The sequence below is a fragment of the Piliocolobus tephrosceles genome, chromosome 5 (assembly GCF_002776525.5).
Source record: "Piliocolobus tephrosceles isolate RC106 chromosome 5, ASM277652v3, whole genome shotgun sequence".
NCBI classification, from domain to species: domain Eukaryota; kingdom Metazoa; phylum Chordata; class Mammalia; order Primates; family Cercopithecidae; genus Piliocolobus; species Piliocolobus tephrosceles.
In genome coordinates, this window is record NC_045438.1 from 143,350,800 (window position 1) to 143,368,324 (window position 17,525).

Below are 17,525 nucleotides of genomic sequence, written 5' to 3' on the forward strand. Positions count from 1 at the left end.
TGCAAAAGATATCTTGAAACCTTTCTTGGCAAAAATAATATTCCGTTATGATTCAGTGTTGCACTGTAAACAGAGTGTTTAGAAATTGGGGTTTGAAAAGTATAACGGCTTGTTTCCTTAAAAAAAAAAAAAAAAAAAAAAGATTCAAATGCTTCATTTGCTGCTAGAGCTTTTTATAAATTAATCAAATTGCGTGCAGTGGGAGGGGTGACTCATTAAGTGGAGAGCTAGTGAAGACATAGCCTGTGAAAGGCAGTTGGCTAAGTGGTAGGGACAGAAGGAAGATAGAGTGCTTTCAAAAGTGCCTATGTGTAAGTAAACAGAGCAGTGTGCCAATTACAACGTTGTAATGTTCTGCAGAAGACGGATGCACACCAAGAATGCTAGCCTGGACCTAGGGTGTGTCTTGGAAGGCTTAACCAGGAAGGGGACGATTCAGTTCTATTTGAACCAAGACTGATGCTGCGTGGTGGAGAGGAACTGCGTTCTAGGCAGAGGCAGTCCAGATGCAAAAGAGCAGAGAAGGGAGGGACAGCACAGTGGCTTCTCAGAAGTGAATATAGTGTTAGACTTCTAAAAGAGCTGTGGTAGAGGGAGAAAACTGTCAAAGGAAATCAGTAACTGTTGAAGGAAATACCGCAAACGCCCTCCTTCCAGGCTGACTAATGCCTTATGGGAGCAAATGAGCCACAGAAACGATACGAGCAACTGCTGTTCTTTCAAAATACCCGGCCAGAGGAACTGGCAGACGATGGGCAGGCAAGTAAGAGGGATATTAGTTCTCTAGAAAAGTGGAGAGGCATATTTAACAAGTAAGATGTATGTTTACATTCATATCAAGGTGGGGAGAAATGCATCCTCAGCTAGCCACCAAACCTGGGTACTTGGAACGCAAGGGGCTTAAGAAGTATTTTAGGGAAAAGGGGTTTTGAGCTGTCAATTTGAAATGATTATCTCTTAAAACCTAACATTATTAACATTTCCTCTCAAAATGTTTGCCTTTTCATAGCACTGAACAAACAACTGAGATCCTGTTGTGCCTATCACCTGTTGAAGTTGCCAATCTTAAGGAAGGAATCAATTTCTTTCGTAATAAGAGCACTGGCAAAGACTACATCTTGTACAAGAGTAAGAGCCGACTGAGGGCATGCAAGAATGTGTGCAAGCACCAAGGAGGCCTGTTCATAAAAGATATCGAGGATTTAGCTGGAAGGTACCAAGAGTCCTTTGCTTTCTCACTGGTTACCTTTCTTGCTGTTAGATTTGGCAGGAAATGTGTTCATCTGGAAATTTTAAATGAACCAATCAGCAAATTACTTCCCCTAGAAAATTTTACTCTTGCGTGTTTAGGCCATCTCTCTGATCTAAAAGTTGTATGTTCTATTTAATTTTCCTAAGAACTCTAATTTAAAATTTATTCCTAGCTTGATATATAGTAAAACCTCTCTGGGTGTGTGTGTGTGTGTTTGTGTGTGTTTGGGTGTGCACAGGGAAAACACACATTTAACTGGTTTTGTATTCAAAGACCCAAGCCTCCTATGGGTCTCCTTCCCTTCTGCCCCAGAAGAGCGTGTGTGTGTGTGTGCGTGTGCATGTACATGTGCATGCTCCTGTGAGTGTGTATGTGTGTATGGGGGGCTCTTTTCCAAAGCCTGCTGGAGAGCAGATAGAATTTTCCCGGGAGGCTAGTTGTGATTGCTAAACAAAAATAGCAGATCCCCAGCTGTTCCTGCCCTGAACAGTGACTCTTACGGTCATTTCTTAGAAGAACTGATGCTGTTGCCAACTTCCCTCCCATCCCCTCCCCTCCTCTACTGTCCCTTCCCCTCCTCTCCCCTCTGTATAGATCACCTCTCCCCAGTGCAGCAGCAATACCAGGACAGGATTGTTTTGTTAGTTTTTTCTCAGTGACTACCAAAGAAATAGCAGTAGTGCCTGGCAGAGCCAGATAGGGCTCTTGGGCATGTGCTTTGTCAGTCTAATTCTCAACACCAGTAATGCTGTGAGTGTTTACCCCCCACCTTTCAAGCTTTGCTTTAGCCTAATTTGCCCTCTGTGGCTTTAGTCACTTGATGTTAGGCTTTTTTCTTCCACTGTGTTCTCAGTCTTATTTCTCAGGTCATTTTGGGGTAGTTTAGTGCTGGTGTATTCAGAGTGAGAGCTGAGTAGTTGTCCATGAGTTACCTGTTACCCAAATCTAACAGGTAACTCTAGAATGTTCTCTAACGTTCACACAGATTTACTTTGCTCTATACCTACTATCATGGCCCAGCCCTTCCGGTTATTTGATTCTTAAATACTAACTAACCACTGTGAACCCTGAAGACCTGACACAGGTCTCAGTTAATTTAGAAAGTTTATTTTGCCAAGGTTGAAGACGTGTACCCATGACACAGCCTCAGGAGGTCCTGACAACATGTGCCCGAGGTGGTCAGAGCACAGTTTGGTTTTATACATTTTAGGGAGACATGAGACATCAATCAACATATGTCAGATGAACATTAGTTCGGTCTGGAAAGGTGGGACAACCTGAAGCAGGGAGGGGACTTCCAGGTCATAGGTAGATAACAGACAAATGGTCGCATTTTTTTTTTTTTTTTTTTTTTTTTAAGTTTCTATTTAGCCTCTCCAAAGAAGGCAGTGATATACGCATTTATCTTGGTGAGCAGAGTTCAAAGTTACCTTGGTAACGTTGAATAGAATGGGAGGTAGGTTTGCCCTAAGCAGTTCCCAGCTTGACATTTTCCTTTAGTTTAGTGATTTGAGGGGCCCAAAATACTTTCCTTTCACATTTCCCCCGCTTTTCTTTTTAAAAATCTGTTGGAGAAAGCATTTTAGAAGAAAATGAGTCTCTAGCCTCAGGTTTCGTCTGATCTCTCATGGGTAGGATGGTTTATACCTAGACAGGTAGGTCCCGAGTTATTAGGAAAGCTCATTTTTAGAAGGTTGTGAAGTCTCATGTCCTATGAAGAGAAAACAGGGGGAGGACAACAACAAACAAAAGAACAGTTCTGGAAAATAGATATAGGCCACATTACTCTGAAGTCCATACATCAGTAGGCAGGTATGAAAGTGGCTTATGTATGTAAATAGGTCCCTATTATTTGCTTCTGAAGTTTAAGTTGTCTAGCTTCATTTCACAGGGCTTTATGAAAGCACATTTTAGTTTCCAGTGACTCCAAACTAGGAAAAATGGAGGGAAAAAAAGAAGGAAAAAAATTGAAAACATTGTTTTGAAGATATGTAGCCAAGAAAAATTAGAATTCAGTCCAAACTGTAGAAAATAATAAAAATTGAAAAACATTACACAAGACCAGAATCTAACAATAGGTGTACTATAGTTTTTGAAACATAATTCTTCTCTCTCCACTTTCCCATTTTTATTAAAGACAAATCCGGCAGGACTGGTTTTCCTTATTGTACTTGGCCTAATTCTTTGTATACAGTGCTGTAAGAATAATTATTTTTTACATAAGCTTTTAAATTGGCTTTGATGGAACTTTGTTCCACAGAAGGAATCTCAGAGAAGACTTTTTTAAAGCCCAGCCTATCCATGAATTTGTACCATGAAATACCTATGAGTTGAGTGAATTCCTCTCCTTTTGAGCTCCTAAGAAAAACTTGGAGCTCCTGGGCCTGTCAGAAAGTGACATTCTTTACTTACCACAGGTCAGGAACCCTGTATAGGGACTGTGGAGACAAAGGTATGAGGCTAGTTTTTCCAAGGGGCTTTTTATTGGCTCCATAAGTCAACTTTAATTCTTTAAAGGAAAGCACACTATTCCAGTCAAAGCCTTGATAAAATAACCAGTGTCTTCAATTGTGTCCTGTTACAAATGAAAACAGATTCTTATCGCACTTATGCAAATAACTTTGTCATACTCTCAAATAGATTCCAAATTCTGTAGAAAGCAGGTAGAGAAAAACAAATATGCTCCAAACTTTGTTCATAGGAGTATACTCATTGTTAAAAAGCTGTAAATAGCGTAAAAGTTTCTTGATTCTGAAAAACAAAGTATCAGCAACATTTTAAGCAAAAAGTCAAAAAAGATTACTTCACACTTTTATTAGTTTAGTCCATGCAGTTAATTTTTGTTCTGCTTGATATTCATGAACATTTCAGCTCTCCATGAGTCCTCAAAGTTTTTTCTCTATTTTGATGTCACAGTCTCCAAAGTTATCAGAAACATGCATTCAAGAGCACCTGTTAAGGGTTTCACAGCTGATCATAAAATCATCTTCTGGAAAGGACCACAAAAAGACAATTGTCTGTGAATAATTGAAAAGTTTTAGGGCAGCCATAGTCAAAGACATTTTTTTACCTCTGTGGTATACAATAATTTAACATAAAATTATAATTATTACTGATAACATACACTGTGTCATATCAGAATAATAGGAGTTTCCCATAATTTTGGAATACATACCAATAACATTTATACAAATACAGCCCAAAGAAAACCAAACACCATTTCATATTGGACAATGCTTCCTGTATAATTTTCATAGCAAAAAGCCAAATATGTCATTTTTGGACTTTAGAGAACCCATTAATAATATCTTAAAGGACTAATTAGGTCAGAAAAAGATATAATTTTCTAATTTGATTTTGGAAAGTTTGTCAAATATCAAAGATTTTAAACACTTGATATCACAAAATAGGATTACAGGTCATTGCAAAATAAGTCATTCATTTAGCCAAAATGATAAGGAAAAAAAAGGGCAAAAACCTTCATTCTTTGAGAGAGGAGACTTAATTTTCCAAACATTAAGCCCTAATAAAAAACAGCATGAAGCCGATTACATTTGTTTTTCAACATTTTATAAACAGTCCATAAAGGTTTAATCTTGATCATAAGATATACCTTCCATGAACCTTTTATATCTTTGTAACCTCTATTAAGCAGTTGGTTAATGTTTCAAGAAAACCTTGTTAATTTGACACAGGGGTTGATATACTGGTCTTGCATCAGTGTGCCTTTGACATTAATAGTTAATTTATAGAGAAACTGAACTCATTTTATCTCTTAAAATTAACCCTTGCAATCTCACAAGCCCACCTCTTCTGCAATAGCCCCTGGGCCTTGAGGAGTTGAATGCCTTTAATTTCTGGCCCTGTGTCTCAGGAATGCAGTTAGTTTTGATTGGCATCTTCTAGGGGGCCTGGAGATGAGGTTTTAATTGCTGTCAGTGTTTAAGATTTAGCAGGACTTGGTGTTCTTTTTAGACCCAGGAGTCAAAGCCCTGTAACTCAATGTCACAAGGACTTTAAAAGTACATACAGGAAGATACAAGAATGTAATAACCTTAATTAAAAAAAATTTAAATCTCAGCTGTTCCTAAGCAAACCAAACTTAATAATAATGTCATAGGAGTTATTGTGATAAATGTAAAATCTGTTAGGCCAGTTACCAAAAGGCCAAAGAAAATACCTTCTGCAGTGCACAGAATATTATGTTGGAAGAAAACAATTCCTTTAGACCTTTAAGAAAATGTTGGTAGCATCAGGCCACCAAAAAGAGAACCTGAGCAGGGAGAAAACTTATATGAGGCGAAAATGAGTTGAAGGAGAGTGTTAGTATTTCATACCTTTTAAAAGAGGAGAGAAAACCGAAACCAGTGAGATGCAATGTAAGTGTATAAGTGGCATTTTTTAAACATCAAACCCAACCTCTAGAAAGACCATTATTATTTCCCCTTAATCATAGGCAACTTGATCATATAAAAGTTTTTGTTTTGTTTTTTAGAAATCCTCTTATTGTGACTTATACAGACTGTTCATGACATGCTTAGGCTTTGTGGTTTGTCTTGAACTAACCAACTACTTTCCTTCCTTTCTCTCTTTCTTTCTCTCTCTTTCTTTTTCTTTCTTTCCTTTTTTTTTTTTTTTTTTGAGATGGAGTCTCACTTTGTTGCCCAGGCTGGAGTGCAATGGCACGATCTCAGCTCACTGCAACCTCTGCCTCCCGGGTTCATGTGATTCTCCTACCTCAGCCTCCTGAGTAGCTGGGATTACAGGTGCATACCACCATGCCCGTTAGTTTTTGTACTTTTAGTAGAGGCAGGGTTTCGCCATGTTGGCCAGACTAGTCTCAAACTCCTGACCTCAGGTGATCCACCCACCTCAGCCTCCCAAAGTGCTGGGATTACAGGCTTCGGCCACTGCACCTGGCTGAACATCCTTCTTTCTTAAACAGTCATTTTACTCTAGGACTAAATTTACCATACAAGATTCTTTCTCATATGAAATTATTTCTCCTTAAGCTTTTTTACCAAAAAAAAAGCTCTTTATTTTTATAAGTTTCTTTACATATCTTCTATTTCTTGGTTCCCTTTACCTTGTTTTATACATGCCCTTTAAATAAGCTTTGAATTAGACAAAAATTGTTCACCTTTTTTAAAAGGACATACTTTTTTTTTTTTTTTTTAGAAAGAATGTTTTTCTACAAATATATTTTTATTGGAAAATGCCCAAATAATGAGATACCTATTATTAATATAACTTTTGATTCTAAATTATAATGAGTTTGTCTACAAGTATTTATCCTATTACATTTACCTAATTATTTTAATCATTTACCTAGATCACTTGTAGAAACTGCGATTGTCGTTATTTGAAGTTATGGAATTGCCATTGCAAAATTACAACTGAGACAGTGAAAAAGATTTGAGCTAACTGACTCCATCCTGCTCTTGCTTCTAACCTCCAAGCTGTTCTTGTTCATTCCTGGTTGTAGGTAAGCCAAACTAATTTTGGGAGGAACTTAGTTTATAGTTTAGCTTTGAAACAAAGAAGGTAACAGTCCTTTCCCAAAACAAACCTTACTGCTCGTGAACTAGACTGCCTAAAGCCACAAGATTAGAAGTTATGATAATCTTACTCAATTCACGATGTAGCTATTTTTATTAAACTAATATCAATGTGTTATTTATGAAAGATTACACAAGCAAAATCATTCTGCCTTGGGCAGAATTTATAGTTTTATAATGCCTATGCCAAAGTTTGACACTTTATAGTATTTGGCAGGCATAACTATGAAACTGCTTGATTAATAAATGTAAAAAAAAATGTATGCTGGCAATTCTTAAGACATTTCTAATATTATTTATAATTTTTAAAGCTAGCTTATTTATTAAAAATTTTACTTAAGTTATGTAAAGTTGAAAAAGCATTTTGCTAATCTTTTCCTCTCTCCTGATAAAGTATTTGATGCAAATGCTTTTATTTTATTTTATTTATTTCTTAGATAGAGTTTCAATCTTGTTGCCCAGGCTGGAGTGCAATGGTGCAATCTCAGTTCACTGCAACCTCTGCCTCCTGGGTTCAAGCGATTCTCCTGTTTCAGCCTCCTGAGTAACTGGGATTACAGGCACACACCACACCACCATGCCCAGCTAATTTTTTTAAATTTTTAGTAGAGAAGGGGTTTGACCATGTTGGCCAGGCTGGTCTCAAGCTCCTGACCTCAGGTGATCTACCTACCTTGGCCTCCCAAAGTGCTGAGATTACAGGTGTGAGCCACTGCGCCCAGCCAACACTTTTAGTTTCTTAAGCCAATTAATTAGAGCTCTTTTATGTATTTTCAGTAGTGAAACACTGTGTACACCACACATAAATACATAGATATATTGGGCATGCTGATAGAAGTACATCTTATAGATTTATAGAAACCTTTTTTTCCCTTTAGCCTTTCAGATTCCTGATAAACTGTTTCACAACCCCAGGCAGTTGTCAGCTAAATAGCCTTAAATTTGCATACTAAAGGAAACAACTCAGGTGAAAATCATATAGCAAAATTTACATCATAAGGTACAGAAAGGAAAAAGTCTGGTGATGTTAGAGGGAGATTAAAAATGGATGCCAAATTAAACATAAAATTATAGAAGTCTATCATAGGATTCTATAAGGAGACTAATTTTATTTAGGTAGGGACTGACTACCTATCTTTTAACTGGATCTCTGAGCTCTGGGCAGAGCCCACACTGAATCCTGGGTCTCCAAAAAGGGAGAATGAATATGAGATTAGACCACGTGGTGCTTACACAGTGCACTCAGAAAAAAGAAAACAAAGACATTTCTAAGTGTCTAAACCACACTCTTCCTTAAAAACTCAAGAGTAACCTCTGTTGCAATAACTATTTTAGTCAAAAACAAAAACAAAAACAAAAACAAAAAAAGTAACAATATAAAAGTAAGCAAACACACACATATGCGTGCACGCACACACACACACGCCTTGGATGTTAGGTTTTAATTAAGCTGATTTTTAACCATTGAACTCCTTTAAAAGAAACTTTTAAAATCTCATTACCATATTTCAGCTAGGACAAATTGCTGCTATTTCAAAAGTACAGCCATTGCTCTTTCAGTTTGGCCTGGCTAACAAAAAGGTGGCTTTGTTATGTAAATAAAGCCCCTTAGTCAGAATCAAAAATTTTTCCTCTTTTTTTTTTTCCTCCACCCCATACCACGTATGTGCGTGTGTATGTGTGTGTTTGTGTGTGTGTGTGTGTGTGAATTTAGCCACTTCAGAGGCCTTGTTCCCCATAATTTGGAATTTCCTTTGGATTTGATCAAATCGGATAGAGTTGATCAAACCCAATGGGAAAAAGTCCGAAACAACAATGAAAACAGGAACGAACAGCAACACAACAAAAACAGTTAAGCAAAGCAATCACACAACTTATATCATTACTGAGCACTCTAATCCTAAGGAGAAATTAAGACCAGCTGGTTATTAATCTTAACTTTAGCCAAGACAAACCCCAATTCAGTTACTTACCTAGGGGTGGGTCTCAGGCTGTAGACTGCTCTCTACCATCCTAGAAGCAGGAAAAAAACCCTCATCTTTCCTGTTGGAAGCGATCTCAAACTCCATAAAGGAGTTACCTGGCTTCCATAGTCATGGAAACAGTAAATCTTGCCTTCCTTTTTGGAAGCAAGTAAAACTTTTTCTGGAGTTTTACTTGCTTTTTTTATTTTTTTTAAACAGCAAAATAAACATTAGATCTCTACCACATTTGGGGAGATCAGGGATTCTCTGGAGGGGTGCTCTCAGGCCTCAGCAAATTGTCCTATTGGTTTGAGCCATAAAGTCAGCTCATGCTGGTACCAAGCACTGATAGGAGATTTGTCAAAGGTCAGGGGCATCTCCGCTCAGAATCCCTTCATGGTTACCAAAATATGAACGCTGAAAATCTGAGACAGGTCTCAGTTAATTTAGAAAGTTTATTTTGCTAAGCTTGAGGACATTTGGCCATGACACAACCTCAGGAGGCCCTGATGACATACCCAAGGTGGTCAGAGCACAGTTTGGTTTTATACATTTTAGGGAGACCGTGAGACATCAATTAACATATGTAAGATAAACATTGGTTCGGTTTGGAAAGGCTGGACAACTTGAAGCAGGGAGGGGGCTTCCAGGTCATAGGTAGATAAGAGATAAATGGTTGCATTCTTTGGAGTTTCTAATAAGCCTTTTCAAGGGAGGCAATCAGATATGCATTTATCTCAGTGAGCAGAGGGGTGGCTTTGAATAGAATGGGAGGCAGGTTTACCCTAAGCAGTTCCCAGCTTGACTTTTCCTTTTAGCTTAGTGATTTGGGGTCCCAAGATATTTTCCTTTCATATCAGTGTTGCACCTGTAGCTTGCTTGGCTTCTCATATAGAGCTGCCAACTTGACCAACAAAAATACAGGATGCCCAGTTAAATGTGCATGTCAGATTTTAAAAACTAATGTATTTTTAGTATAAATACATCCAAAGTAGTTAATGGGACACCTTTTTAGCTGGCAACTGTGCTCTAGGAGAACCTCTAGGTAATTCCCTGAACTAAGTTCCTCCCAAAATTAGTTTGGCCTACCTACAACCAGGAATGAACAAGAAGAGCTTGGAGGTTAGAAGCAAGAGCAGGATGGAGTCAGTTAGGTCAAATCTTTTTCACTGTCTCAGTTGTAATTTTGCAATGGCAATTCCATAACTTCAAATAATGACAATCACAGTTTCTACAAGTGATCTAGGTAAATGATTAAAAGTGATCTAGGTAAATGATGCCCATTTTGACGTTCTTCCATCTTCTGGGTGGATTCAAGTCAGTGAAGCCTCAGGCATAGTTCTGTCACTGGTAAACTTCTGTCAGCACTTCAGGGTGTTGGGGTTTTCTCTTCCAACGATTGCAGCTTTGAGACTCTGGGTTTCCTCTCCTCGTTTTTTAACTTAGTGGACCATTCACAGAGTGCCACTTAGCCAGCCATTTAAGGAGTCCTTAAAGTTTACTGATTAAGAGCATCATCTCTCCTCATAGACTACCTGGTTTAGAAACCTGAATCCAGCACTTACTAGCTAGGTCATAACCCTGGACAGGTTTCTTAGCCTTTCTGGACCTCGGTCTTCTCATTTCTAAAATGAAGATGAAAATATTACCTATTCTGTCAGGTTACTGAGAGGATTAAGTGATGCCAAACACATAAAAAACACTTAAAAGAATTGCCATATGGTGGTATATGGCGAGCACCCCAAAAAAGTGAATTACAGTTACTATTTTATTTCTCTGCAATGAACTTCTTGTGTAGCTTATATAGAGGGACTTATTTACAGGAACTCAGATTGTTTTTCTGTCTAATATGCTCATCTAAGTATAGTGATTGCTTTGCCACAGGCTAGCCTTTCTCTTCTTCATTCAAAGCCTTGCGAGTGATTTACCTATTCTGTTGACACATTAGTCCTCCCCTCTTAGCTCTCCTGACCATGAGGAAGCAGGTTCTGCCAGCTTTATTCCCAGATGCAGCTCACCAAGCATTTGTATGTTGAAACTGCATTTCTATGGTAACTTACGCTCTGTAGTCTCCCATTCACTTCTCTGAGTTCGGTAAATTATAGTTGGATTCTCTTTGTAGCTATTTATCTGAAGAAACCGTCTTTTCTAGCTTCTAGGTTCCAGCCAAGAACAGAGACCTACGTGTTCTGTTCTACCCACCATTATTCAGCCATTTTTCTTCTCAACACAACCAAGATCATCAAATTTTATAAGCCATGATCCTCATTTTTAAAGCCTATCAGTTTTTCACAACCTCCTCTAATTGGAAAGCTGTTGTCTCCCTGTCACCTGTGAGCACACGGTTCTGCCAGTTTTCCCTTTCATGGCCTGGCATGCTGAATAGCTACAGTTGGAATGTTCCATCAGAATTAATTGAAAGGTTGTTGGCCACTCATCAATGAGAAAGGAGTCATAAAATAATCCTTCATAAACTGAAGCATTGAATAATGCTTTTTGCATCATAACTTGGAGAACATGAGATAATTCTGGATATAATGAAATTCAGAAATGTCAGCATGATTCATTTACGTTAAAGTAGATGTTTTTAAGTTTTTAAAAAATTTGGTGTTTCAGGTTTGAGACAGATTTCTTTATTTTAAAAAAATTCTTTAAGTCTTAAAACCAACAAAACATCACCAGAAAGAAACACCACCAAAGTAGAAAAAACTGAACTATTTATATCACACCTCTAGCCACTCTGTCCCCCTCAAAGTTGTGGTAAGATGGGGAAAAGATACTGAACAACCCGTTTTGTTACAATCTGGTTCTCATGCTAAAACAGGGTTGCTAGTGTTAAATAAAAATACAAGACCCTTGGTTAAATTTAAATTACAGATTTATCAACAAATTTTCAGAATAAATATGTCTTAAATATTATAGAAAGCATATTTAAAAATTATTCATTATCTGAAATCTATATTTAACTGAGCATTTTATATTTTATCTCACATATATGCTCTAAAATCTTAAACTATAAGATCTTTTCTCTTTGAAATATGTAACCTTTGATTGACTATTCTAGGGGTCAAGGATTTTAGAGTGATATAAATTATAGATATATATTTACTACTACAGTTTTTCCTTGTATTGGCCCCAGTTGGATCTTATCTAGCTTGGCTTATAAAGGAGGTGTTTCTGAAGACTTCTTTATTCTGTTGTCTCTGTTCTCTAAAATGTGTCATTTTGTGATATGGAGTTTATCTTTAATTTATTTTATTTATAAAATTACCTATTGATGATTAGTCTTTTTTTTTTTTGAAAAAGTATTAGCTATTGATAGTTTTTGCTTTATGTATTTTGTGTTCAACTAATTCCATTATAATTTAATATCATTATGAAAGAATATATTTAAGCCTAATCAAGATTTTTATTTTTACCATTTCATAAACTTAAGTACAATTTTTCACCCAGGTCTGTTAGATGCACAAAGCATAACTGGAAATTAGATGTGAGCACCATGAAGTATATCAACCCTCCAGAAAGCTTCTGTCAAGATGAGCTGGGTAAATACCATCAATATCAATAAATGTATTCTGCTGTTATTGTTATTGTGGTTCTTGTCAACTTATTTCTAATCTTACTTGAAGCTTAGGATACATTCTGATTTTAAACTGTTAGATCTCTTTTTAAGTACAAGGAGACTTAAAAATTTTTGTGGAAAATGGAGTTAAGAGATAAAAAATATAAGCTGTATTTCTCAACATAGGCTCCATCAAGGCCAAGATGGATTTGTAAGCGATAATATCAGCCATTTTTTCTGTTCCTAAAGAACTGAGAGTCCTGGGAATTTAACCATGTAAATGCAGTCTTTTTAAAATTATTAACCAAAGAAAAATGGGTGCCCTTTAAAGTTTTTTTTTTTTTTTTTAGACAGAGTCTTGCTCTTGTCGCCCAGGCTGCAGTGCAATGGTGTGATCTTGGCTCACTGCAACCTCCACCTGCTAGGTTCAAGCAAGTCTCCTGCCTTAGCGTCCCAAGTAGCTGGGATTACAGGTGCCCACCACAATGCCCAGCTTTGTATTTTTAGTATAGACAGGGTTTCACCATGTTGACCAGGCTGGTCTCGAACTCCTGACCTCAGGTGACCCACCTGCCTTAGCCTCCCAAAGTACTGGGATTACAGTTATGAACCACTGCACCCAGCCTAAAGATTTTTTTTTTTAAGATTAGGAAAGAAAAAAGGCAGAAGCAGCCAAATTGGGACCGTAATCAGGTGGATGCCTAATGATTTCCCACAGAAACTCTCACAAAATTGCCCTTGTTTGATGAAAGAAATGAGCAAGAGACACTTTTGTGGTATGATTCTGGTGAAGCTTTCCTGGGCAATTTTCTGCTAAACCTTTGGCTAACTTTCTCAAAACACTCATAATAAGTAGATGTTACCACTCTTTGTCCTTGTAAAAATTCAACAAACAAAATGCCTTGAGCATCTCAACAAACTGTTGCCACGACCTTTGCTCTTGAGCGGTCTGGCTTTGCTGTGACTGGACCACTTCCCCCTCTTGGTAGCCATTGCTTTGACAGTGCTTTGTTTTCAGGATCATACTGGTAAAGCCATGTTTAATCTTCTGTTACAATGCTTTGAAGAAATGCTTCAGGATCTTGATCCCACTCGTTTAAAATTTCCACTGAGAGTTCTGCTCTTGTCTGCAGCTGATCTGGATGCTTTTGGCAGCCATCAAGTGCAAAGTTTGCTCAACTTTAATTTTTCAGTCAGAATTGTGTAAACTGAACCAATTAAGATGCCTATGGTATTGGCTATTGTTTGTGCTGTTAGTTGTTAGTCCTCTTCATTTGGGGCATAAACAAGATTAATTTTTGCTTTGCAAATGGATACAGATGGTCTGCCATTGCAGACTTCAACTTGAATGTTGTCTTCTCTCTTCTTAAAATGAGTTATCTATTTGCAAACTGCTAATTTCTTTGGGGTATACATGCACATGTAAAATTTTCAAAAAGTACAAAATTAAATAGAGTAAAAACCAAATTTTCTCTCGTCTGATCCCTAGTCACCAAGTTACCAAAGTTACCACTCTAGAAGCAACTACTATTATTATTATTTTCTTGTGGGTCCTTCTAGAGGTATCTTTTGCATTTATAAACTAGTACGTATTTATAATATCCCCTTCCTTAGCAGACTATATACATTGTCCTCCACTTTGCTTTTTTTTGAATGGCTCTTGAACTTAGAAAGTAAAAGAAAGATAATATTGAATAACTCTAACAAGCAAAGTGTTGACCCAGAAGCTGCTAGTGAGACTTCAACTTCTCTTTCCCTCCTATCCATTAATATATACAGAGGTTTCTATTTTGTACCTGGGCATGAGGGAGAAAAAGGAAGGGAAATTGGGTGGTGGAGTCTGTGGTTTGTGGGGAGCTAAAAATGGGAATTGTTCTGCCCTGTAGACCGGGTTGGACTGCCCAAGCTCAGGAAAGTGGCAATCAGAAAAATAATGGCACTGTTTTCCGGAGACAGTTGGAGGATTCATGGGAAGTAGGAGATGGCCAGAACTTAATATCTGACAAAGAAGAGCCATTTCACGTCCTGGTGACCACATGTGGCACACAATTGGAGAGGAGGCTATGTCTTCCACCTACCCTTGGAACCTAGCAATGATCTGACACTCCTCAAACTTCTAGGCAGACAATGTGGAAGATTATAAGCCAGAGTAGGAAAAGAGGGAAAAGCAGACACCATGCAGTTACAGATCGGGTTGTGGGCATGTGTGTAGCATACTTTTGGGGAAGTCCCCAAAATACGTTCGGGACACTTGAAAATGTGGTAATTTCTAGTCAGCAAAACAGTTGGGGCTCTTGCCATCATCATTTGTGCATAAAGATAGACTGCAATTTTATTTTTTATTCTCAATCTGGTGAGGCCTGGGAAAACTGGGTTATTTGTAAAAATGGAAAATGCTAAATATACAACATATGCAATACCTTGTAACAGGATGGTGAAATGGAAGTTGAGGTTGCAAAACAACAGATGCCTATTCCAAAATGAAGTTCTGAGAAAGGATTTACAAAGTAAGAGGCTGAGAACCAGTAGATCATTCTTAAATCCCTCACTCTTATAAGGAATACTAAAGCATAGAGGAGTTTGAAATATAACTTCTTAGGAAGAGTTATTTGGAAAGCTGTACTGAGAGTCCATGCCCCTTGCAGGGGCAACTTCTGAGGGATGCCTGCCCTTCTCCTTAGGCCAGACGTTAACTGGACCACCTAGAGAGTCTGATATGTGTTTTCCAAGGTTGAGGTACACAGTGGACTGGTGTCTGATTCTCTCCTGAGAAATCTCAAGGGTAAAAGATTGGCCGTGTAGCTGTGACAGACAAGCTGAAGGAGAAGAGGTTGTGTTAGGCACCTTGGCACTCCCAGAATTCAGTGGGGCTGGAACAGATGGGTGTTTCCTATGGATGTGGTGTGGGCCATGATTGGAAGGGGCATAAACCTAGAGTCATCCTAGGTCCAAAAGGCCTGCAGAGAACAGTTGGATGTATTGCTACTTTGCTGGGGCTAAGGAAAGCATATGTAACCAGGTAGCATAGAGATACCCAGGTGCAGAGAACTTCAGGTGGGTGTTTCCAAGCAATTGGGTGGATTCTCACAATAACCCACTGAGGTGTCCCTTAGAATCAGCCTTAAGCAAAAGCCAAGCCCAGATGGTGCTGCTGCTCTGTGACCAAAGGACCCTTGTTCTCTTTCTTAAACTCTCCTTTTTCCTCCAGCTCCATATCTGGAAGGGTCAGGAACCTTGGATGAAGGAGTGAGGGGAGAGGAGGAATAGAAGCACTGGGTGAGGCCCGGCACGGTGGCTCACACCTGTAATCCCAACACTTTGGGAGGCCGAGGTGGGTGGATCACCTGAGGTCAGGAGTTTGAGACCAGCTGGATAACATGGTGAAACCCTGTCTCGACTAAAAGTACAAAAAGTAGCTGAGCATGGTGGTGGGCACCTGTAATCCCAGCTACTTAGGAGGCTGAGACAGGAGAATCGCTTGAATCCAGTAGTCGCAGAGGTTGCAGCGAGCTGAGATCACACCATTGCACTCTAGCCTGTTTTTGATACACAAAGAAAAAAAAGCATGTTACAAACATTATAAATAGAGTGACTCAATTATTTTTTAAAAAACATGCATAAGCACATGTGGGTGACATAAAGACAGTCTTACATTACCTGTGAAGGGAGCTGAGCTGGAAGCTTCCTGGGCCGTGCCTCCAGACTGTGGGCTTTGAATATAATACCTTTAAAAATTTTTTTAGGCTCAAATTATTATGGGCATACTATATAGGTGTGACCACTCTCACCCATGTGTCTCTGTGAGACCAACTCCAAATGCCTTTTTAAACAAGAGTGTGTTGCCAGCATTCTCCCAGTTCCCCTACAAACAGAGGTGTTACTTATTGAGGTATGTGTCATTTGCCATTCACTACAAGGAAATAGCATGCTATTTTGGGGAGAGTTGCTAAGTGTTTTGACTACAAATTCACCCTCCCTCCACGTCTCAAATAGGACTCCTGGACCACTAGCTATTTTCTCCAGTGAACTCCACCCTGAATCTGTTGACTTAGCCCAGAAAGCCTGCCAGCTGCCTTATTACTGGGAGGTGGTTATGTGTGCTGTATAAATACTGCTAAATTTATTTGATCTAAAACTGATAATAAACATGGGTTTGTACATAAACACTGTGTAAGTGAAAGGATGAGAGACTATCAATTTTATGAATATATAACCAAGTAATCTACAGCTGCTTTTAGGGGCTTTTATGAAAATCTCTAAATCTTTTGATGAAGACCTTTACAGAGACACTGTAGCAAAGCGTTAAGAGTGAAAGCAATGGGGCCTTCTCACCTGGGTGCAGATCCAGGCTCCAATACACAGTCTGGGGACAATGGGCAATTTGGTCAATCCCTTTGTGCTTTAATTTCTTCAAATGTGAAATAGAAATAAAATTTTTAGTAGCCATCTTACAAAAAATGGGTTGTTGTAAAAAAAAAAAAAATTAATTGAATGCCTGTTAAATTCATGGTAGGTAGTACACAGAACATAATTTATTTGCATACATATGTCTTAAATAATCTGCATATATCCTTGAGACTGGGACCACAGGAGCAGAGATGAGGGATTTCCCTCCCAGCAGGAAGTTGGATGCATTGGAAAATTAGATTAAGGCTACTGTTAACCACCATGCAGGCAAGTGGCAGGGCCAGAGCTGGCAGCAGGGTCAGTAGGAGGGCAGGAAATAACAAACTCCGGGAATTTCAGCCTTAGCTGGAGTGAAGATACTGCCACGAAGGGAACATTTCTTAACAGAGCTCACTTTTTAGTCCAGTGCTACCAACGCTGTAGGCATTTCATACTACATTCTGAGAAAGATAAGGGCTTGATCCGCCTGGGGACATGTTATCAACGTTGAGCATCTGGTTTTATTATTATTATAAAAAATACTATAAGGTAACAATTAAAAAGTTGGAATTCAGAAAAGTAGAAGGAAGAATCTCATTTACACTTGCATCACCTAAAACGTTTTAGAATATTTTGTTCTGGTGGTTGCTGTCCTCCCTCTCCCCATCTCCCTCCTCCTTCCTTTTCTTTTTCTCCTCTCCTTCATCTTGATGAGAAATGACCCATGTACCACAAAACTTACCCTTTTAAACTGCGCATGTTAATCCTTTTTTTAAAAATATTCACATGTTGTGCAACCACCA

General features: G+C 38.5%; 1 protein-coding gene across 6 annotated transcripts in view; it reads left to right on the top strand.

The window, feature by feature from the left end:
- The first annotated feature begins 244 nt into the window (after positions 1-244).
- Positions 245-17,525, top strand: part of LOC111541089 (cytidine monophosphate-N-acetylneuraminic acid hydroxylase) — a 59,600-nt gene continuing 42,319 nt past the window's right edge. For 2 of the 6 annotated variants that reach the window (XM_023209728.1, XM_023209727.1), the window contains exons 1-3: positions 245-759; positions 1,010-1,213; positions 12,228-12,319. In XM_023209728.1, the coding sequence (XP_023065496.1) occupies positions 683-759; positions 1,010-1,213; positions 12,228-12,319 (373 nt within the window). In that variant the 5' untranslated portion in view covers positions 245-682. Of the gene's footprint in view, positions 813-1,009; positions 1,214-6,598; positions 6,738-12,227; positions 12,320-17,525 lie in introns of those variants that run through there. The other 4 variants (XM_023209725.2, XM_023209726.2, XM_023209729.1 and 1 more) reach the window with 4 other exon arrangements.